This window comes from Pongo abelii, chromosome 1 (genome assembly GCF_028885655.2).
Source record: "Pongo abelii isolate AG06213 chromosome 1, NHGRI_mPonAbe1-v2.0_pri, whole genome shotgun sequence".
In the NCBI taxonomy this organism is placed as follows: domain Eukaryota; kingdom Metazoa; phylum Chordata; class Mammalia; order Primates; family Hominidae; genus Pongo; species Pongo abelii.
Window position 1 is genome coordinate 184,689,138 of NC_071985.2, and position 24,416 is coordinate 184,713,553.

Sequence of the window (24,416 nt, forward strand, 5' to 3'; positions counted from 1 at the left end):
AAAATGTGTTGGCCAAGCCAGGGTTTTATCCAGGCCGTGTGGCTCCAGAGCCCACACTTGACTCAGAGCCATTCTCAGGCTCGGTGCAGGTAGGTGAGAGCCTTGCCAGCACCCAGGTCTTGTGAAGACATGAAAGACTTTTATGCCCCCTTTTTTGTTTCCTCTGTCCTTTTTCACTTAAGAAACAGAAATGGTGAATTCCTAGCCTCAAGGACCAGTGTATTCCTTCAGAAAATGTCCTCCCTCAGACCTTTCAAAAAGGAGTAAACTCCTTATCATTGTTCTTATATAGAGAAAAATAATCTTTTGGTTCTGGAATGGACTTCCCACTCTACCCTTGAATAGCCGTGTAACCTTGGCAGACCCTTTCTGCCCTCTCGGCCTCAGATTCCTCATCTTTGAAATGTGGGGATTAGGTTTTATGAAATCTCAGGTCCTTCCAGTTAGTCACTGGCTCTAAGAATTAGTTTTAAGTTGCAATGCTGGAAATCCACCTGAACCCAGTGTTTGTTGCTGCCAAGCAGGAGAGAGGATGAATCCCTGGAGTGTATGCTCTGTATGGGAAGGGAGAAGGCACTCTAAAGCCTCTCCTTACCCACTAGGAAGAATTTCTTAGGGTTGGAGATAATCTCTTTTCCAGACGTGATCTAAGCACCCTTGTCTCCAATCGTGCCACCTTGCCGAAAAGGCCACCATTGTAGGGTAAAGACCTTGCTGAATGAACCTTGGAAGAAGAAAAACTAAGTGCTCATCTTGGCTTTGCTATAAACCTTGGGCACATCCAAGTCTGCTCCATATGGATGTGCAGTTTGTGCACTGTACAAATGTTCAGTGGTCAAGGGGTCAATGGGGGCTATAGGCTATGACTCTGCTCTCAATCCAAAGTCTGGCCAAACCAAGTGGCATTATTCTGTACTTTACCCACCCAGAAATGGCACCTGATTGCAACTTATTACCCTCGGTGGTAGGGGGCAGCACCTTTCGTCAATTTGCATAAAGGTACCTTTTATGTTAGTCCCTCATTTGAAACTTAGATTCCCCATTTAAAAAATAAAGATATTGCATCTGCCTCACTGCACATGAGGGACAGTCCCTCTGTTAGGCTCTTACCTGACTCCCAGGACTGCTAAGACAGAGTATAATGGTGGCTAAGAACATAGGCTTTAGAGTTGGGCAGACTGGGTTCAAGCTCTGCCTCTGTCACTTGTCCTTGCTGGACCATGGTCAGATTACCACTTCTGAGCCTCTATTTATACAGTTCAACTGAGAGTCAGCTGTGTATGAGACACTGTGCTAGCACTGAAGACCCAGTGGCAAATGAAATAGATTCAGTCGCTGCCCTCTCAGCACTTTCAAGTCTTTGAGCAAACAGATGAATTTGTCCAAGGTCACAAAGCTACTAGATGACAGAACTGGGACTCAAACCCAAGTCCTTCTGCCTTTGAAGGCTATGTTCTTATCCACCCTCCTCTCTGTCTTCACAGTCTTGGTCACAGACATCTCCTCGTCATGATGATCTAAGAAGGGATGTGAGGAGAATGCTTTAAATACCTTGGTGGTGGTGATGGGAAGTGGATGTGTTATGATTATCCCTTGTGTTTGGGACAAAGGACACTGCCTGCAATCCTCCATCTACACAACAGCAGAGCCCAACCCACATGCTAAGCATTTTTCAGGGGCTGTTGATGACAGATTATCCAGCATTCTGACACGGGCCAATCAATAGAGCTGGAAGCTGCCTCAGGCCAAGGGCAATTGAATCCCAACCTTTTAGTGGCATTAAATAAAGCAATATTTATTTTGCTTTTGGTGCAAATATGCTTAATCCAATCCAGCTCATTGGTAATGCTGAAAAACTGCTGTGTTTGGGGGACAATTGCAGGCATACCTCATACATCTCTGCTTGTCAATGCCACTGCTCCTTAGAGCAGCCTCACGGTGCTCAGGGCAAGATTGATCTGGAGCCGCCAAGCTGCCTTTTTCTCTATCCTTCAGAGGAGATGAAAAAGAAATCATAAGGAGGGGAATTGAAATCATTGCTCTCATTCTAGCTGCCATTATTGCAAACAGTGATAAGGCATGGTGTCCTTCATGAGATGGAGCTATTTATTTGCCATTTGAATAACATTCTCTGGAACCATTATATCTCTGCCATTGGGCAAACAAGAGAGAACAGGATAAGAAGATCAGACAAATGAGTAGCTTAGTGTCTCTTTTATAAATCACACACACTCACAGATGGCTGGACCTCAAAGGTGACTGAACCATCCTGCCATCAACAAGACCTGGGTTCAAATCTCAGGTCTATATCTTACTAGTTGTCAAGTGACCCTCTCAAGATCAAAACTTTCTTGGATTTTATTTCCTTATTTATCAAATGAGGATTAATAATACCTATCTCATTTGATTATTGTGAATGAGTCTAGCATTTAGTAGGTGCTTACTTTTCAAAATATATCTGAAAGTAGCTATCTAACCCATGTTTGCAAACCTGCAAGGTATTCATCCATGCTTTTGTTAATCTGTTCACTCATTCATTCATCCAATAAATATATTGAATCTTCTCTGCACCTGGGTTTATAGTAGACAATGTTGGAGTGGGGGTGGGAAAGATAACTCACACATTATCCCTGCCCTCATGGAGTTCACAGATTAGAGGAAGAAAGAAAAGATACTTAAGAGTATCTCCAACTCAAAATAAAGACATTATATATTATGCAGTCATATGTAAATTTGGCCTCCATATATTTGCATTTTCTAGAATGGTCGTAATGTGAAAGATTCTTTCCCACTGGTGCCATAAATAGCCCCATTCTTTCTTGTCAGAACATAGGTCTTGATTTTGAGCTCACGCAAAATTTTCATCTTAAATAACAGAATACAAGAGCACCAAGGAGACAGAGACTCAGGGCAGGGACCCAGGATTTTGCATTCAGTGACTCTAAACTGGCAGTCATAGGAGTGAGAGCCTGGCATCTGGAGGCCATCTTATGCATTCCTCTGTCTTTAGGCAGCTGCTTTTTGGTCCTGAAACCACTAAAGAGAAAGAGCCTGTACCAGCCTTGGCCTATTGTGCTTATAGTCAGTTAGGGACACAAGCAGAACATACTAGCAGCCTGTTAGAAATATGCATAATTGCTGACCATTCTTGCTTCCCTAACTTTGCACATGCTATACCCTTTGCCTGGAATGCTCTCTCATGCCTTGACTCTTGGCAAACTCCCATTTGTGTCCCACAAATCTCAAATGTTGAGCAATGCATGCAATTAATGTTAAGATATTGGTCATCCTTGACTAGTTGGTGTTTCATTTTAAAACTGTATCAACACTTTTCCTAGAAAATTTTGTTTTCTTTGAACTTTAACTTAATTGGAAATATGTGTTTTCTCCAAAGTCCCTTACTCTGAGGGTAAAAAGCCCAGTTACTGATGCTTTGGAATATATTGAGAGAGCCGAAAGAGATCTCTGTAAGTATAGCATTCCGTTTTACAAATAAGTGCATAGAGCCTAGGGAGGGGAGGTGACTTTTCCAAGATGACACAGACATTGGAGGTGGGACCTGTACCCCAGGCTCCTAGCCAGGGATCCTGTATCTTTACTAAGATGTTCTGTTCAGTAAATACTTATCTACTGATAGATTGAGTGCCATTAGAAGCATTCATTTAAAATCAGCTCAAAAGATGCCCATGCAGGTACTACTCACTGAAGAATATCACAAATGCTTTAGCTTCTAAAAAGCTCTAGACTCTCTGAGGATTGAAGATGCCTGTGAATCACCAGTTACATTCTATTTTTATTAGCAGGCTGGATCTAGGAGTTGACCTTTCAGGATCTCTGACCTCTAATAATTTTCCTTCAGCTCTGAAGTTCTTTTTTGAATCAAAGAGGTTTCCTGGAAGCAGCATAGCCAAGTAGGGAGCCTATGAAGTCCAGAACAGGACACCTGAGTTCCAGTCCAGGCCCTTTAGAGTACTTGTTATGTAGCCTCGAAAGAATGGCTTACCTTTTCTAGCCCTCAACACTCCCACTAGAAAATTGAGGTTTACCATGTGATTGAATGGTTGTGAGAACTATGTCATATGAGACAGGAAAATGCTTAGGAGGAATGAAATGTTTGTTCAACAACTACTTCTTCGATGTCTGCCATGATCCAGGGTCTTTGTCAGGCACAGGAATACCAACATGAATAAGAGGGCATCCTTGCTCTTGAGGAATTCATGGTCCAGTGGAGAAGCGGACTCAACAATTACATCTTGTCTTATAGCCACTTTGCTAGGGGAGCAACAGATGCTATGGGAGCAGAAGAAAAGCACCTACCCCTCATGTGCAGGGAGTGAAAATCCTCCTCTACTTCCTGGAGGAGCTGATATTTAAGTTTAGACAATATCAACAGTGCCACAATTATCACCACTTCATTGTCATCACTGGCTATAGTTTGTTCAATGTTTATGTTTTTCTGAGAATTCTGCTGGTCCATTTACAGACATTAATTCATGTATGCAATCCAGAAATTCAGAGTGGTTATCCTCTTTATACATATGATAAAACAGAAGCCTACAGGTGCATTTTAAAAAAAGAAATTTTAAAAAAATCACACAGCTGGTGAGGAACACAGCCAGAACTTAAACATAACTGTAAGTCCCAAAGCTGCTGGTCCCCACAGTATAATCCTGTTCTGTGCAACTCCATGGGGCAAGGCTGAGAAGGATGGAGGAAGTAACTGGGAGACACATTCAGCTAAAAAGGAAAAAAGAATTTTCTGATGGAAGATTCAAGAATGAGATAAGCTAACTGGAAAGGTAGTGAGTTTTAGGTCATAGAGGTGTCCTAGAGCAAGCTGGTGACCTGCCCAAGACAGTGCTGAGGACATTCCTATTTGGGGGCAGAGGAGAGGCACATAACTGAGCATCTCTAAGGATACAATTGTTTTATGATTACATCCTGTTGTCAAGGGTAATGTACCTTTCTAAATATTTAGATGCTCCGTGAGGGCTGGAAAAGCTTTGTGAGCACAGCACCCAGACCAGTGATTCCCTCTGTTTTTTGACCAGTCATTGGGAAGTGGACAATATAGGGGCCTGCTAGAATTTTCTATGACTTATTTCATAGGGCCATCTGATTAGGGGTGCATTCAGCTAAAGTTAACAAGGACTGACTCTAGCCACTTAAGCAAAAAGGGAATTTATATGAAGGGGCTTACAGAATCACACAGAAACTGGTAGCCAGACTTGAAAACAGAGCAATTAACTGAGCAGCTCTGAAGGGCCAGAATATTCTGCCTCTGTTCCACAGCAGCACTGCTGCACAGCACTCCCTGCTGCCTCGCATCACCCAGTCCCAAGTTTACGTCCTGGGCAGGAGTGGCTGGTGCCTGAGCCTATTGCTGCCCTGGCTTCCAGGGAACAAAGAGGTAGAATCTGGCTCATCTGGCTTCCATGGAGGGAGACGGGGCAAAATCATGGCCTCATCTTGTAATGATGGAGGAGCAAACTCACCACATTCAACCCCCCCATCTAGTAACAGGGTTAGATGCTGGGCATTCCCCAAAGAACATGGACAAATGCCCACTTCACTTGGGAGGGAACAGAGCATGGATTTGAACTCAGATCTGCCTAATTCCCAGACTGAAGGAAGAGAAGAGGTCATCCCTGAACACTGCTGCCCATTCCAGCCTCCAATGGACTGCAAAACTATTAGTCCATGTCATTCACATAGAACATAGCGTAAAATAATAATACAGTACAATAAAAACAACAATATAGCATTTTTGGGTTACCATTATGCACCAAAACCTGTGCATTAGCTCATTTAATACTCACAATATTATCCTGCGTTATAAATGGATATAAACCTGTAAGCATATCTTCTTCCTTCTGCTAGATTATACATTTCTTGAGGTTAGAGAGTATCTCTTATCAATCACTCTATCCCAGCAACACTACCATGGAGCTTGGTGTGTAGAAGGTTCTTAATAAAACCGTGATGAATTGCTGTGTTTAACTCTTGCCTCATCCTTGTTCCCTGAACCAGTCTCTCCTCCTTAATTTACTTATACATTCTCAAAAGCAGAGAGCTTGCTTAAACTGTTTGTTCCCTAGAAGAGCATAGACATTAAAGCTGGATAGTCCTGGGTTTGAAGCCTGCTCCACCATATGCTGGCCGAATTACCCTGAGCAGGTTTCAGATGAGTGTGACTGTGAGGCTCTCTCTGTCTGTCCTTAATCACTTTCATGAGTAGCAATACTTCAGATAAGAATATTTAAGAACTGCATGAATATGTCTGTAGATCAAGGCACTAGTCACAGCATTGAATGTTTCCTTTCTGAAAGACAATTTAGTGTAGTCGGAGGAGAGCAGAGTAAGGAGAGCAATTGGTAAGATTTTGGACTCTCAGAATCAGGTTGACCTGAGCTCAAATTCTGACTCTATTACCTAGTAGCTCAGTGACCTTAGAGAAAGTTATTTACATTTTCTAAGCCTTTGTTTTCTCCTCTGTAAAATGGTAATACTGGGCTTGTATGGCATAAAAGCAAAAATGAAGATTTGTGTAAAGGTACTAGTAAGCACTTCTTAAATGTTAGCTACTGCTGCACTTACCGCTATAAGCTCAGAAAGAAAAGATGGCAGGAACTACATCAAAGGCTAACAGGAGTTATATTTGAGTGACAGGAAGGTGATGTTACTTTTTTCTTTTTTACTTTCTATATTGAGGACCATTTTCATTTTTAATAGTGATTTTACAGTCAGTCAATCCTCTTACCAAGCAATTCTACTTCTGGAAACTGTTCTAAGAAAAAAATTCTGAAATGTGGAGAAAACATTAGGGATTACAGTATTCATCAGTTCATTTTGAAAATAGTGTAGCATTGAAAACAAAATAAATGTGCCACAGTGGGGAAATGCTAAATGAATTATGGGGGTTCATATAATGGGATAATATGTCATATTATAACACTATTACAATGTTAGTTACAAAGAGTTTACTAACAAAGAAACATGCTCATGTTGTAATGGCAAATGAAAAAGGGACACCTTTGCAAGTTCAAGGTCAGGAGGTAGCTTGCTGGCCTAGAAGGTGAGCATCAGTGATCCCCTCTGTTTAGAGCACAGAGAATGGTTGGTATCTAGGCATCACTGCTCTTACGGAAATCTTGGAACAGAGAGGACATTTCTTTGTGTGGTCCTCTCCACTGAGGATGTGGGGTAGGGAGAGTGCAGTCCATGATGAAAGAGGCTCTTGAAAAGCTTGTGGCCCATTTGTAGAAGCTCCTTCTCTACTTGTAGCTGGGGAAACGTAGGCCTTGAGAGAGCAAGGGACTTGCCCAGGGTCACATAGTACACCATCCGCAGAACAGGGGGACTGAACTCAGTGATATCTCCTCTGCATACCATGGGGGCATTATCCCACACTCACGAAGGATGGACTTGCCAGAGAGGCTAGGCAGGACACTAGTGAAAATCTGAATGTGGAGCCAAAGGATGTTCCCAGAAGTTTCCACATTATTCTCTGGTTCTCACTGAGACAAAAGTAGCATAGCACAGTGATAAGAAATGGGGTTCTCCCAGTCCCTCCAGGGGCATTGAGGAAAGAGGCATTTGAAAAGAGAAGGCTTATGCCCTGGTCTCCTCAAATCCACACATGCAACTAGCTCTCCAGGCTCAGCAAAGGAAAGGAAAGAACATAAACCTATGTAACTGGAGCACTTGAATCCAAGTCCAAGCCTAAAATGTCTGGAAATCTTCAGTCTTCTGCTGTACCCTGTCATGGAAGGTGAGGTGGGAGGAGGCAAGGAGAAGACAAGAAGACCAGGTAAAATATGATTACAGTTCTCTGGACCTTGGCCCACACTCAAGGTAATACCAGAGGAAGTGGTAAAAAGGTGTTGGGTTATGGTGTATTTTGAAGGTAGAGACAATGGATTGGCTATAGGTGTGAGCAAAGAGGCATAATGGGAACACCAGTAGTTGTGGCCTGAGCATTTTTCTCAGCTGCAGTGTGGAGAAGATGTGCATATGTGTCTATGAGTCATGTGTCTATGGATGCTGACATGAGGCTACACCACAGAAATACTTTTGAATCTCTCTGTGACTCAGTTTCTTACTCTGCAAAGTGGGAATTGCAATAGTAGTGACCTCACAGGGTTGTTGATGACACTGAAAGAATTAACTCATATAAAGTACTTAGAACTGTCTCTGGAAAATGATAAATGCTAGGTAAGTGACATAATCACTGCTCCTACTCATAAGCATATTTTGACAGATGAGAAGCTCAGCTTATCCTGTCTATATTGACTCTTACTTCGGGTACTGCCTAGGTGTTCTCTGATGGGGTTTGATCTGAATCGTCACTGGCTGGATCCCTCTCCATGGGTCCACCCTACCCTGCATGGAGTGAAACAACTCATCGTCCAGATGTACAACGACCCAGTAAGTAACTGAATGCCCTCCACAGCTGCTGATCTATGGCTTGATCTGGGAAATGGCAGTGTTGTATTGGGAAAGTTCACTAGAAGCTGCAAATTAGGAATACATAACTAAAACCAGGGAGGCACTAGGCCTGCTCTTCTCTGAATCCAACAGACCCAGGGTCCTTCTCCCAATCTCTTTTCCTGCAACCTCTCACGAATAGTGGATTCAGTTTTGGAGGTCTGGAGGGTTAAAGGAAATATATTGGAGTGTATCCATATTTGTCAGGGATCTTTGGTTACAAGCTAAAGAAATACAACTTGAATTAGTATAAGAAAAATAGAGAATTTATTAGAAGAATACCAAGGACATGTCATGTAATTGAAGACTGTAACCTGGCTTCTTCTACACATAGGAAACATGACTGCTGAGTGTCACATCCAAAGGTTCTCAACACTACAGTAACTTACGCTTATTTTCCAGTTCCAGTTCCAAAAGTATTGTGATTGACCTAGTTGGGAGGACATGCCTACTTCTGGGCAAGTCAATTCTGGCTCAGGAGACAAGAATATGCAAGGACAAGGCAGCCTCTCTGGAACCATGTGGATGGAGTTGGAGGGTGGGTTGGTACCTGTTTTCAGAAAAGAGGGCCTACCATTTCAGAAGAGAGAAGGGGACATAGGCAGACAGAACAATGGTGTTCACACCACGTTTGCTCCCTGGGGCAAGTTCTTGTTTGTAAGAAACAGGAGAAGACAGCGGGGTTTCATAGCTTAGAGAAATGAAGCAAACCACAGTATTCTGTCTCTGAAGAGCTATCGCAGAATGGGGGGGACAGACCTTTTTTTCAGGTGGGGGATATGGGAAGAGGTAGAGAAATAGAACTTTTTAACAACTATAGCTGCCTGAGAATGGAGTATGTGTGTGTGAGCTGTGAGCTTTGCTTTACTAAAAGTGTTCAACTTTTAGTCCAAAAGGGTGCACAGAGGAGACTCAATTGTTGGAAGACATTCTAGTGAAATTCCATTTGAGTCCCTTCCAACTTCAATGACTGATTTTATGACCCACGACTGCTGTCAGGTGAGAGATGGTGATTGCTAAGACAACAAAAGTCACACAGTTGGGGTACTTCAGAGATGCACCAATGTAACCCATTCTACTTACCCTCGTTGAGGATGCCAGTGAAATTTTCCTGAATTAAAGAGCAACGTAGGTATTGATCAGATAGAAAAGTGTGCTTAAAAACAAATGCATATATTAGAGCAGGGATTAATGAAAAAGTCAGTCCTGAGGTGCAATGTAGTTTTCTTGGCTATGAACTCAACAGTTATCTTGGTCCTCCTACGTAAACTTTGCTTTCCTAGGTCCTTTCACAGTATACCTTCTGTGTCAGGGCTTGCATAACCATAACCCTAGGATATTTACTTCCTTCGCCAGCTCATCCTTCTTTGTCTATAAAAGAAGGTGTGAACTGTGCTCACCAAATCCATATGCAGAGATAGAATGATTGTGGTTTGCTGCCTTTCTCTAAGCTTTGAAACTCCACTGTCTTCTCCTAGTTCTTACAGACATGAACTTGTCCCTGACCTCTCAATGTCATCCTGATCAGCTTTCCTTGCAGAGAGAAGCTGCTTCTGATTTTCTCAGGAAGAATCTGTAGTCTGCAGAGTTCTGCCCTCTCAGGCTTCTGTGTTGACTACAGTTTCCCTGATAGAATCACAATACTTCCTTCTCAAAGAGAACAAGCTCCTACATTTTTTTTCTGATTTGGCTGATAATAGATATTCAATAACTGCATGTTGAGTTGAATTGGACTGAACACAGAATATCCTATTATGCCAAATGCAATATGGTTTATAGATACAAAACAATTATTCCCAGGTAGGATGATGAGGCACAGTAAAAAACAAATCAAACAAACAAAAAAATGGCATTGGACCAGAAGGAGTGACAGAGTGGAAACCATTGAACAAAGTGGTATTTTAGATAAATCCCCAAAGAGAGAAATGGGAGTTTGGGGGCAGCCTGGGGGAGGAACACAAGGGAAGTAGGTTAGGGTTGCTAAAGAGGAAAAGGCTTCAGCATGCCATTGCTGTCATTAATTATTGATTTACTCACAAACAACTGGGTGCTCATTCATGCTGCAAAACACAGATCCAGCAAGAGTGAGTTACACAGATGTTAGGAAATGATTTGCGTCATGAATACATTGATCATCAGCTGGTTAGATCTTAATAAGTACATCTTGGGTGCTGAGCTAGTTGTATAAGCCATTTTCTTACTGAAAGGCTACTCATTTATGCCTCAAGCAAGGGTATGGAGCACTAATATAGGAGTCAAGCTGGCCTGGAATAGGATCCCAGCTCCCTCAGTTCCTTCCTGTCTTCCCCACTCTCTCTCTCCTCACTCAATCTTTTACTCCATTTTTTCCTTTCTTCCCTGTTTATTTATATATGGGCTTTCTATGTGCACTGAGGTTCTACTAGCAAAAAAGAAAAACCCTAACCCTTGCAATATAGTGGGGAAATAGACTTTAAACAAGTAAATACTGATAAATATATATTTATAAGATGTGTCAGGGGTTACCAAGAACAAAAGCACAAAGTATGACTTCTAGGTAGAATGGTCATAAGTCTTGGCTTTCCTGGGGCAGTTCTGGTTTATACCTACTGTCCTGGAGTATCTTTTAACAATGCCCTCTTTTCACTCTCAAAATTGTTCTGATTTGGATGATAAATTGTACACTCTCTCTATTAAAAATGATGCGAGGCCAGATGCGGTGGCTCGTGCCTATAATCCCAGCACTTTGGGAAGCTGAGGCAGGCAGACCACCTGAGGTCAGGAGTTCGAGACCAACCTGGCCAACATGGCAAAATCCGGTCTGTACTAAAAATACAAAAAAAATTAGCCAGGTGTGGTGGCACATGCCTCTAATCCCAGCTACTCAGGAGGCTGAGGCAGGAGAATTACCCAAACCTGAGAGACGGAGGTTGTAGTGAGCCAAGACTGTGCCACTGCACTCCAGCCTGAGTGACAGATCAAGACTCCATCTCAAAAAATATAATAATAATGATGCAAAAACACCTAGCACAGTGCTGGTGTATAGCAGACCCTCAACAACCATTACCTGGATCTGATTCAAATTCACATTTGACTTCAGACATCTTTGTGCCCAGTTGCAAACACTGCAGTGCCCTGAGGCATCTGCCCTAAGAGCTTTAAGTGCATTTCTGCTCCTGAACTTCAGTGTCACATACGTAGTCACTCAACCCTGAACTATCTGAACTGCCAGGACAACTTCTGGGCTTTTTTTCTAAATGCACAGCCTCACTTCTCCTGTCCAGGTTGCCTTCTACCCCCAGAATCAACAAGCAGAGAATCAGCAAGACCCTCCAACATCAACTGTCATTCCTTCAGGCCCTGTGCTGGGTGCCGAGGAGTTCACAGCCTGGTGGAGAGAGACATTTACAGACAGTTAGTCTAGGTGCATTTATAGAGTAAAGCACAGGGGTTGTGGGAGCCCAACCCAGGAGGCAACACCTGAGCTGATACATGAGGGATGCTGAGGTCAGGGAGAACTTTCCAGGCAGAGAAAACAGCATATGCACCTGCCCTGAGAGGGTGGCTTACTCAGGAGGCTGGAAGTCATTCAGTGTGGCTGGTACCAGGGGCAGACAGAAGAGGTCATTATGACACAGGGAGCAATCTGGACTTTATTTTCATGGGAATAGGGAGCCACTGAGGATTTTAAGCAGGGAATTGACAAATTAGGTTTGCATTTCAGAGAGACCCCTCTGGTGCCCGTTAGAAAAATAAATTTGGACGGTGCCAAACTAGAGACAGTGAGACCATTAGAATTTGCTGCTGTGGAGTTGAAAAGGAAGAAGAGGAGTCTAGAAGTAATAAGGAGCCAGACCTAAGGGACATGGTGACTGTGGCTGATGGGAGAGGAAGGAGGAGTCTTGCATGATCCCTATGGTTTTGACTTGGGCAGCAGAGTAGTGTGGCACTTTTCCTGAAATGGGAACCCAGGAGGAACAGTTAGTACAGGGCCAAGTGATGCATTCATCTTTAGAGGTGCTCAGTGTACAGCAGACCTGAAGTGATATGTCTAGCCTGCACTGGAAGGCTTCTGGAATGAGCCCTTCTGTGAGCTTCTAACCTGGAAACAGGAGCCTGCTGTTCTTGTATTAGTGATGACATTGACTTCAAAGGCTGCTTTCCTAGCCCTGTGCTCACTAAAATCTTACCCCTCTTGGGGACACTGGGTATTAAATGATGATCTTGAAAACAAAGTGTTTAATCAAGAGGACTACCGTGGATCTGAGACATAAAGTGTTTCATTCTCCACTCCCATGATAGCTGCCTGTGGACACTGTGGCCTGGCCCCTGTTTGCCAGTTATGATCGATTGTTCCCCAGGGAAAGGGTCTGGTTAACTCATCTCAGGGTCTCCGGAGCCCAGCAGGGACCTGGCTGTAAGCAGGTGCTCAGGATAAATGTTGAGCAAGTGATGAAGCTAACCTAGAGCTTCTGTGACTTGGTTTTAGAAGACTTTCCTGATAAAAGGAAGAATTGAACCACAGACCCCTCCCCAATCTTATCTCTCCCTCAGAGTATCCCCTGATCCGACTGCCACCATCACTGTGCCCTCCTTTAATGAAGGCTCTGATCTGGTGACAGAGATTTCCCTGCAACCTGCTGAGATTTTCCAACACTCCCAGGGATAGAACCTGAGATGGCATCACCCACTCCCATTCCCATGAGAGAGGATTCTGATCATCTTCATGTACTTGCTTCAGTCCTGGACTCGGCATCTACCCCATTTTACCCCCCATTGAAATTAGCTCTCTATGGCCATCAAGGGTTCACTCAGATCCCAGATCCCTTGTCTTCCCAGTCCCTAACCAGCCCTCACCATCTAACCACGTCTTGTTTGGGAGCTGCGCTTAGACATTTTGATATCTTTAGTGGTAGTAAAGATACCAGTTTTAGAACTGGTGGGAGCCAGTTCTAACTCTTCTTTAATCCAGGTCTCTCTTTCCAATTCTGATTTTAGATCTGAGGTCTAATTAGCACCAGAAATGATATTACCTTTCAGGCGAGAGCTTACCCGCTGTCCATGGGAGTTTGGCTTTCTCCTAGCACACATACCACAGAGTATGACAGTGACTTCACATCACACAATCGGCCACACAATGAGAGTCAGTCACCCACAAGGCCACAGAGAGGGCCCTCCTCTCACAGCTATATCCAGTTATGATCTTAGAAAGCTAAGCCCATATGTGAATGGGCTTCCCAGGACCATCCATCTGCAACTCCACTAGCATCTAACTATGTACTTGTCAGGTGCACCCAGTGTTTGATGAAGCTAAATAACAAAGTAGTGTTTGCTTTAAAATCCTCAGTTAATTGACTGCAACACACATTTTTCAATGTTCCCATTTGCAAGACTCTTGAGCTATCTCTGGGGTTACAGAGATTAATAGGGCAGAGTCCCAGGTCGGGGGAAGCTTACAATCTGATGAGAAGGCCAGACCCTTATGAAATTTTAATTCCAGGCAGTTAGGAAGGTGTGCTATAATTAAGCAAACACAGTGCTTTGGAAACATGGGGCTGAAAGAGATTAATCCATGTGGGGGTGGGGGGTGGGTGATCCAAGGAAGCTTTTTTGAGAAATCTGCATTTGTACTGGCCCTTTGGAGATTGGTAATACTTCATCAGGTGGCTGAGCTTTGGAGAGAAGGGAAGTTATAGGGAAAGGGGAGAGGGCATTCCAGGAAAATCTGAGCAATGGAATGGAGGTGGAAGATCTCAGCTTCTGGGCTTGGTGTGCAGGATTTATAACAGGTAGCTGTGAGGAGGGCATGTGAGGTGCAGGCTGAGGAAGCCCATGGATGGGTTTGAACACTGCCCCAAGGCATTTGGCTTCTTCCTATGGCCCAATGCTCTCTTCTTACTAAAATCAAGGTCTCAGGCCTGCTTTTAAATTGATTTTTAATTGAATTAAATATCACGACGAAAAAAAAATCAAAGCAAGGAAACAAAGTGCCACTTGTTAGGAATAGTCCAGCATATATCCTCTCTCAGTCTTGAAAATCAGAGTAGTCAGTGGAGAGTCCTCAAAAACGCTGGAGCAAGGGAAAGAGAGATCAATGAATAGCATTTCCAGCCACTCGATTCTTCAATCTAGAAATCTTGGAGTCATTCTAAAATTGAAATCCACCTGGGTCTGTCTTCCCTGCTTTAAATTCTTTCAGTGGGCCTGCATTACTTCTGGAATAAAGGCTAGTGTTCCCCGGCATGCTGTTCAGAAACATGCCCTATTCATTTCATTCAGTACCTTTCCGTACTCCCAGGACCTAGCACAGAACCCGGCACTGTAGAGAATATTCTGTTGAATGATGAATGCGCTGATGAATAAACAATGCATGCTTTAGAAAATTACTAAGGCTGCAGTGTGGAGAGTGGATCAAAGGAGGTGAGACTACGTGGGAAGAAGGGAGACCAGGTAGGTGCTTATTGCCATAGCCGAGGTAAGAATGATGAGATACCAACTCAAGTGAAAAGGCTGTTGCTAAGAAGAACCCCCCAGGGTCTGTCTGGGGAGGTGAATGGGTTTCCACCAGCCCTTTCCTTTACCTCCTGAGTCCCTCAGAACCCAAAGTTGCTATTTTGAGAGGTTTCTACACTCCGAGGTGATTTTCCCCCATTTACTAGAGGAGAAAGGCCCTCCTCAGCTGCTGCCTGTGTTGCTATAACAACTTGGCTGCAGCTCTTTTAGACAGATCCGTTTCCTTAAATCATTTAAGGAAAATTAGCTGCCATAACAACGCAGAGCAGTTTTTAAAATAGAGCAACACGGGACTGGCTTTTTTTTTTCTTTTCTTTTCTTTTCTTGCCTCCTGCAGCCCTTAAGATAAGCTGCTCTCTTTCTGTCAAATAAATAAATAAATTATAACACATTTACTTGACAAACAGAGCAGCTGGTGACATGGTCAAATAACACACACAGAACCAGCACTCATTCACACCAACCCACAAAATACACACACAGATACACACACACAAGCACACAACATAGCCATATGCAGAAAACACATACATTCACAAATATCAAACAGAAAATACGTATACATAAAAACATAAACATGGTAAATAAAAACAGGCACATAAACAAGTATGCAGTTCTACATAATTACATCAAGGAGACATACAAAAACACACAGCGCAGTTTCACCATTCAATTAAACCGAGGTCTGTTCTTAGGGGAAGCAGGGGTCCCACTGGGTCACGAGGCTAGAAGGCCCTCAGATGGCAACTCCTCACTGGAAACCAAGGGACCCGAGTGTCCATACCTGACAGGCTTTCGAGTCCATTGGCCCAGAGGAGAGTCTTTTTGTGGAAGGAGTAAACCCACTTTGTGGAGGGTGAGGGGTAAAGGATACCCCTCATACACCCCACATACACACTCAGAAATAAACTAGGAGGACAGGATGCCATAGCCATGGCATTCTGGGTGAGGTAATTCTTTACCCCCTATGGCAGGATGTTTATCACTCCCTAGGAAAAGACAGAACCACCCCTGTTAAAAATCACATCCCTAGGGCACTTGCAGACTGTGTCACTGAGGCCTTAGCAACTCTGGGAACTGGACTGTGGGTCCCCAAACCTTTGTTCCATCCCCATGTTTCCTGACTTGATTATCTCAGAAGTTCCCTGCAGGGAGCAGCTGAAACTGTGTGGCAGTAAATGGGGTTGGGAATACGAAGTCCTCTGCCAGGGTGGCTGAACCACTCATTTGCTTGGTGCTCATAGGTGAGTCTCTTACCCTCTCCGGGACTTTACTTTCCCCCTTGTCTACACATAGTAGAGGTTGAAGATTGGTCTCCAAAGAGCCCCTCTGGTTCCAGCTTTCTGTGCCAGATAGAGATATCTGTTGGGTATAGCTCTTGATCCACTGATGGGCAGAACTTCCACAAGGCACAAAAGTCCTGGCTGCTGCCAGAGAAGGACAGACTGATTGGATGCTTAATGAAAGTGCTTAGTACAAAGCAGATACTCCATAAACGTTAGTTTCCAAAGCCTCAGTGTGCCCATCTGCTAAAAGAGAAGAACAATCTCTGACCTGCCTACCTCACCAGTTGTAGAGCAAGATCCAATATATGTGAGTGGAAAGTGTTTTATAAAGGCGAGGAAGGATTCTTGCCCTGGAGTTGGGTGGAGAGGAATATCCTGTTGAAATGTTCAGACAGCAGCCAGCTGCTAGAGGTGCCATGAGGGATAGATTAAAGCACCCACACCAGCACCATGGGTTGCACACACAGGTCTGCTCGAACAGTTTTCCATTCCTACCTACATGGCCCAGGAAATCAGTAAATAGCCACTGGGGTGAAAGGTTCAATATGGAAATAAAGACTTGAAGTAAATGTGATATTGTGCAGGGGGCTCTGAGAACATAGGGTGCTTTGGATTCATGAAATTTTTACAGTTTTTCCTACAACAGTTCGAGATGGTTTATGAAACTTTAAGGAATTTTAAGAGGAATCATTACTTTTCTGAAGGGCAACTTCTCCCACCTGTGATAAAAGACATGGTTTTTCTAACTCTAGATTTTCACTTTGACTCCAGCAGAAAGCAGGGTAGAGATGGATTTCATTCTTCAGAGTAATATTCCTGGCAAGCAGGTTGCCTCCTTCAATTTCTGTAACACCTTTTCATCCCAAAAGACTCTGGATACATCTCAACTACTGACTAGATACGTATTACTTCAAATGTAGAGTTTCTAGAAGGTTCTCTTTGAGTCCAGCCCATTACACTCTCTATGCCTCAGTTCCCTTGTTTGTAAATTGGGAATGGCAATGCTCATCTCCTGGAATTTCTGTTAGGATTAGATACTATGCATATACATAACCTTTAGTAGCAGGTATGTGAGAATAGACTTTATGTACCTGGCTATTGCAGCACTTACCTCGCTGTCCCCCAGCCCCAGCTCCCATACTCCACTACACACTGTAACTCTATTAAGGGCTTAGCCTTAGCATTAGTCATTTTTATATCCCCAACACCCAGCACAGGGGACAGGCCCTCAATGAATGTGTGTTAGGAGAGAGAGAGAAAAGGCAGGCAGGAAAGAAGAAAATCACTTATTAAAACCAGGAAATGCATGACTATAATTCCAGCATTTTGAGAGGCTGAGGTGGGAGGATCACTTAAGGCCAGGAGTTTGAGACCAGCCTGGGCAACAAAGTGAGACCCCATCTCTAAACAACATGAAAAAAGAAAGAGAGACAGAGAGAGAAAGAGAAAGAAAGAAAGAGAGAGTGAGAGAGAAAGAGAAAAGGAAGGAAGGAAGGAAGGAGAGAGAAAGAAAAAATGAATTAGCTGGGTATGGTGGTGCAGGCCTTTAAGTCTTAGCTACTTAGGAGGCAGCAGCAGGAGGATCCCTTGAGCTCAGGAGTTCTTGGCTATAGTGAGCTATGATCGTGCCATTGCACTCCAGCCTGGGCAATAGAGCAAGACACTGTCACGCTCACACACACACACACACACACCTGGAATTAACATCTGAACAGACTTGTGAAAATACAAATTCACTGAGTGAAGTGGAGAAAAAAACGTTCCAAGCCAAGTGACACTCTCAAAATCCTCCTTACTCTTTAGAACCCACCTACAAGCCTATCATCTTTAAGGGTTCCCTGTATACTTTGTTCCATAGTGAACCCTCATTTCTTTGTTCTTCTGCAAACCCTTCCAGTGCAAAGGATCTACCTTCACCTCCCTGCTGCCCTGGCCAGGGCCAGATGCTTATTGGTAGCTCAGTGAGAACCTCTTGAGCAGTTGACTGATCAAAATGCAGTCTCTCTAGAGGGTAGTTGTTTGGATTCCTACAGGCATCCCACAGAGCTGGGTAAACCCCCTGGTTAAGGTGCACATCATGCTGTGTTTTAGTGATGATTTTCCTGTCTGCCTCCTTTATTCTTTGGGCTTCTCAAATACAAAAATTGTGTCTTTTTCATTTTGTTTCTCCATCTCCTGGCAGAGTCCAACACTTAGTAGGCACTCAATGAGTGTTTAGGGAAATCTTGGTAGCTCCTTATCTGACCCATCATTTCCCAGCAAGACAGCACTGAAACATCCCAGAGAAATTCATTGCACTGTCAACTTTCAAACCTCTATAATTCTCTCTCACTGTATTGCATTTCCATTAACTAATCTTTCCTTCATATTTTGCCCCTGCTGATCCTCTGTTACAAAGAGCTCCCACATATGGAATCTCTTCTCAAGCTCACAAATTTGGAAATTCTGGAGCATTAGAATCCACCCACATAGAATCTCCATCAGAAACCCACAGATTCTAAAGTTTTCTTCTTTGCTCCCTCTCTGTTGCTGATATCTATTCAATTTACACTGGTTTCAAAATTAGACCAAACTTGCTTCTCCATTTTCTATGTCCCATGGTCACTCAATTACCCAGGCCACAAATGAGCTAAAAAAGAGTCTCTGTGGGTAGTCTGACACTCCTGCAATAACCTCTTCTCAGTTACCAAACCACTCCAGTTTACCCCAGGTCATCTCTTCCAAGAACTTTTCCAGTTAACCCACTCCATCCATTTGTTACTCCTCCCATATACTCCTCCCTTTCCATGCCCCCGTCTGAGCAAGTTGCGATCTGCACATAGCCTGCTACCCCATTAGGGACTCAGCTGAGCAGGCTGCAGAGTACAGGTTACATTTTAGGGTGTTTTTTGTTCAGCATGTGTGGAACTTCTCCAAGGGTTATTTTTGCTTGTTGCCATTGAGAGGCTCTCAAGCCCAAGACAAATTCACTCTGGTACATCAAATAGCATATTGCACTTCAGAAATTGGCCTTAGCCATGGGAAATCAAGTAAGCCAGATGCCTAATTAGTCCATTATTTACTGTGGTGGAAACAGCTGAATTCTGATAAGAAAAGGACCAGGTTAATCACTCCTTCCAGCAAGAACTGAAGTGTTTAACCTTCTATCAGGAAATTGCCCCTATTTTCTTTAAGTCCTAATGCCCATCTCCCAACTCCTGTACTGGTCCCAAGTGTCTGACTGTGGGAAGTCTTATCAGCTTGGGTATGGCCCGGCCTTCTGGCCAATGAGCCTTGATGCTCTACCACTCAGCAAGTCTTTCTAGGCTTGCTTTCACTTGAAGGCTACTAAAGTGTATAGATAATCTTCCCTAAACAGTAATCTTCAAAAGAAAAAAGTCATTCATTTACCCATTAAAGATTTCCTGAGTGCAGGCATTGTATGCTAGAACACAATGGCAAATAACAGTCCCTTCGCTCAAGGAGCTGATGATCTAGATTAGAGCAGTGGTTTTCAAACTGTTCTTAGAAAAGTTGCAAGGGATCTGAGGGGGTTCTCTCCATTTTACCCAGAGCAGGATAAGTTTGTGGTTAAGAGCTGAGGCTCAGGCCCGGGTTTAAATCTCAATTCAACGTTGACTCAATAGCTTTGCTACCTTGGGCAGGTTCCTTAACCTTTCTGAGCTTCAGTGTCCTTGTTTGTAAGGAGTTGTTCTGAAGATTAAATGAGGCTATGCCTGTGACTTACTTAAGGCATTGTGCCAGGCACATAATTCTCAAAAAAATTTAACTATTATTAGTATAAGAAGTGTATTTGAGGCCGGGTGCAGGGGCTCACGCCTGTTATCCCAGAACTTTGGGGGGCCAAGGCGGGTGGATCACCAGAGGTCAGGAGTTTGAGACCAGCCTGGCCAACATGGTGAAACAACATCTCTACTAAAAGTACAAAAATTAGCCAGGCATGGTGATGGGTGCCTGTAGTCCCAGCTACTCGGGAGGCTGAGGCATGAGAATCCCTTGAACCCGGGAGGCGGAGGTTGCAGTGAGCCGAGATTGTGCCATTGCACTCCAGCCTGGGTGACAGAGCGAGACTCCATCTCAAAAAAAAAAAAAAAAAAAAAAAAAGTGTATTTGAATAAAAGATTCCTTGAGCATAGAAAGTTTGCAAACTTCTGGTCTGGAGCTCCAGACCAAGTCAACCAATGATTGAAGCACAGGGTAGCACATGTTAATGATAGACGAGGGCTCCAGGTACCATGTGGGTAAAGTAGGGTCATCTGAACTGGACTTAGGGGTCAGGCAAGGCTTTCTGGAAGAGGTAACTTCTGAGATAAGCTTTGAAGGAAGAGTAGGATTTTTTTAGACAAAGACTCGGGGAAGCATTACAGGCGGGGGAGCAGCCTACGTGAGGACACAGGTATTAGGCAGGTGAACATGCTTAGGGAATTACAAGGAGTTTGGTTTGCTGGACTGGACCAGAAGAGCATGTGGAGAAGGGGCAGGAGGCAAGGCTGGATGGCAGGCAGAGACGAGTCATAGAGAGCCCTGTGGGCTACCCCAGGAAGCTTGGACGTGACCCTGGAGCCATGGATGACAACCCTTCAGGGAGTAGAAAGACACAGAATTCAAAAGAGAGAGAGAAAAAACATCTTACTATGAGTTCCTGGGTTGTAAAATATATTGTTATGTTTAAAGCTTTGAGCCAGCAACTGCAGTACTAGAAACCTAGACTTTAAAAAAATCTGAAGTGTGAATAAGGATTTATGCAAAAAAATATGGCCACAGAATAATTATTTATAAATAGTGAAAAACCCAGGAAAATCTAAATGCCTAACAGTGGTAAACTGATTGAGTCAATCATGATACATTCATATAATGGATGTTTATGAAGAGTTTATATTATTGTTAAAATGCTTATGCTATAATTTTAAGTGGAAAAAAGCAGAAGACAAAGTTGCATATGTATTATATGTTAAGACATATATAACAACTAGGTTTAAAACATACACAAAAAGAATGGATGTAAACTAGATGTTAGCAGTGGTATTTCTGGGTCCTAGGGTGCTTTTTTTCCTCTGCTTTTTTATACTTTCCAACAATTTTCCACAAGTATATGTTAACTTTATAACTAGAAAAAAATTATGGAAGGAGGAGGGGACCTAGCCACCCACATATGAGGAGGAGCTTTATTTTATAAAACAGAACAAAACTCATCAGAGTCCATTGCCTGTTTCTAGGTCAGTCCATAGGATAAAAGCCTCATGAATCCAGCCCAACCCATATGATAGAAGAAAACTGGGTTCAGTACCCATCTATCCACTCATCTGTCTAACCAGCCATCCTTCTATCTCTCTTTCCATCCATCTTATCTCTACCTTCTCTGTTCAAAATTCCTGTCGCAGAAGGCTCCCCATATTCAGGCTCCTAATGTCCTAGGAAATTTTCTAACTCTTCACTCGCTTTGTAAGTATAATAGGGAATTTCCCTATCCCTTCCCTAGAGCACACCTCACATTTCCTACTTTGATCCCTCTCAGTCAGCTAAGTCTTTGGCCTCCCAGCACTGCCCTGTCAGCCAGGACTGGAGACAGACTCTTTAATCTGATAGGGATTAGGAGCAAGGACTCTGAAGTAAAAAATTGTCTCTAGCCTCCAGTTCCGGCTCTACCTGCCACCTCACCTTTCTGCGCCTCCATAGCCCTATCTGCAAAATGGGGTAATACTATCTCTTAGAGAAGTGTTGTGAGGATTAAAAAAACACCACATACACACACAAAAACCCACTAAGCACTTATATAGTGTGGTCTTTTGTAAGGCTGGTAAATTGTAAGCACTCAATGAATGTTAGCATTTATTATCAGCTCAAACCTAGTAATATACAATAGCTACTATTTCAATGTTAATTTCACAAAGGAATCTTCTGAATAATATTTCATTATCACCATTTATCACCATCTTTAAACTTAAGCATTTTAAAAACAGCTATAGCTCTGGTTATTGAAATAGCAATGCAAGTAGGTTTTAAAAGACAGACTGGGCCAGGCATGGTGGCTCTTGCCTATAATCCCAGCACTTTGGGAGACCCAAGCAGGAGGATTGCTTGAGGCCAGGAGTTCAAGACTAGCCTGGGGAACACAGAGAGAGCCTCCATCTCTACAAAAAAAAATTAAAAATTAGCCGAGCATGATGGTGCGCCCCTGTAGTCCTAGATACTAGGGAGGCTTAGGCAGGAGGATTGCTTGAGCTCAGTGGGGATTGTTTGAGGCTGCAGTGAACTATGATCATGCCACTGAACTTCAGCCTGGGAGACAGAGTGAGACCCTGTCTCTTAAAAAATATTTAAATACGTAAATAAATAAGGACAGATTAGAAGCAAGTTTGAGCCGTTAGCTCAAATGCTCTGGCCACTCCCTATCCCCATCTTTGCAAAGTCTTTTTACAGCTGTGCTAATATCTTTAATTGGGTTACAATCAGCCCAGTTCCAGAAGCTTTTCTTTCATAGGGTTTCCTGCATTTGTCGGTTTCAATTCATTCCGAGTGGATTTTACGGTTTAACCTTCGGAGGGCAAGCCGATTTCCTTCATTCCGAGGGTTTGGGTATGTGTGCATGTGTGTGTTGGGGGCAAGTTACCATAATCCCTAAGGGCTGATGACAGCCAGGATGCTTCTAGAATGAATTATCAGTAAATGCGATACTCTAGATCCCCCAGGGGCGATTCCAGACACCAGGAGAGGCTTGGGGCGGGACTTCTCTCACAGAGGCTGGAGGCGGAGTTGGTACGCTGATTGGCAGCTAAGGCCACTCTACACAGCAGCCCCCACCGGCTGATCCTACAGGGCACTTCAAGGGCAAAGCTTTGCTTTAAACTCCTGGCACCACTTATGCAGACTCAGCAGTCGGGAGGATTGACTTACTCAGGCTCCCAGTTACAAGAGGAAAACTTCTTTCCTCTTAGAGTTTAGCTCCAGGCTATAACCTTGAAAAATCCTCCAACTGCTAAGGCGAATCTTTATTAGACATCTTTGCTATGTGACTCGGCCTCCTGGCGTGGGTGGGGTGAATGAAAGCAGGGCTTCAGGACCCTGCAGAGGGGAAGGGGGAAAATGCTGATATTTGTTAAGCATCCATTAAGTGCCAGGCACTGTTTCATCTAGTCCATTTAACAACCTTTAGAAATAAGCATTATTATCCCCATTTCTAAGGTGAGAAAACTAAGGCTCAGCGTGAATGTCCCTCCCCTAACCATAATCTCTCCTGCTGCACACATTTATGACTCCACACCATGCTAATCTGTTTACGTGCTTGTTTTCTCTCCTCAAATGTGGACTCCCTGAGGGATGAAACTCTTGTTTGCGTCACCTCTGCACTCTCTTGCACAGAGCATAGCGCCTAATACATCAGTAAAATGCCAGATGAATGGCAGAACAAATGAAAAGCAGTTGAAACCTGCAAGGTCACACAACTGGTAGTCAAAGGACTTGAAGTGGAAGCCAGATCTGCCTGATCCCAAGGCCCACGACCCTAGTGCAGAGCAGGGTGGGCGTGCTCCCCAGGGGCCCAGCAGCAGCCAGAGGCCCCTTGTTTCTCAGAGTCTCTTGTTTTATCTTTAAAATGCATGGAAGCAGCCAACCTAGAAAGGAGAAATTCTATTGATTTCCCGTTTTTTTTTTTTTCTTGGTATGATGACACCTTTTAAGCACAAAAATTCAGAATTACCCCCATTATCTTTTGGTTAAAATGATATTATAAATAGATTTATTCCATTACCTTGGGCACCCCCACTCCTCCCCCCCACCACTGTAAGAAACATTGGTTTGAAAAGTCCAGAATGAACTCCAAAGATTGAGCATGCTAGGTAAATTAGGATCTGGGATCTTAAGAGGGGCTGGCTAATACTAACACAGGCAAGAGGTTTTGACCTTAGGATGTCTCCTGTTCCTCCACAGGTTGTTGCCATAGCCTGAGGATGTACACATCCCCAACGTGGCTACTTTTGACCTTGAATTAATAATGTAATTCTGGCCTTCTAGGGTCTCATAGATCACTTTGCCCTGTGCGGAGCCAGAAAACTTCAGAGCTGGATGAGCTAAAGAGGTGCTCCAAACTAACCCTTCACATAGAGAGAACACTTCAGCCAAGGGCAGGGCAATGGCTTGCTCCAGGTCACACAG

General features: G+C 43.6%; 1 protein-coding gene across 3 annotated transcripts in view; it reads left to right on the forward strand.

Annotated features, from left to right (window-relative positions):
- The window catches only part of AGBL4 (AGBL carboxypeptidase 4), a 1,546,465-nt gene that overhangs the window by 1,427,174 nt on the left and 94,875 nt on the right, over positions 1-24,416 (forward strand). For all 3 annotated transcript variants that reach the window (XM_063712471.1, XM_063712476.1, XM_063712485.1), the window contains exon 9: positions 8,316-8,427. In XM_063712471.1, coding sequence (XP_063568541.1) covers positions 8,316-8,427 — 112 coding nt within the window. The remainder of the gene's footprint in view (positions 1-8,315; positions 8,428-24,416) is intronic.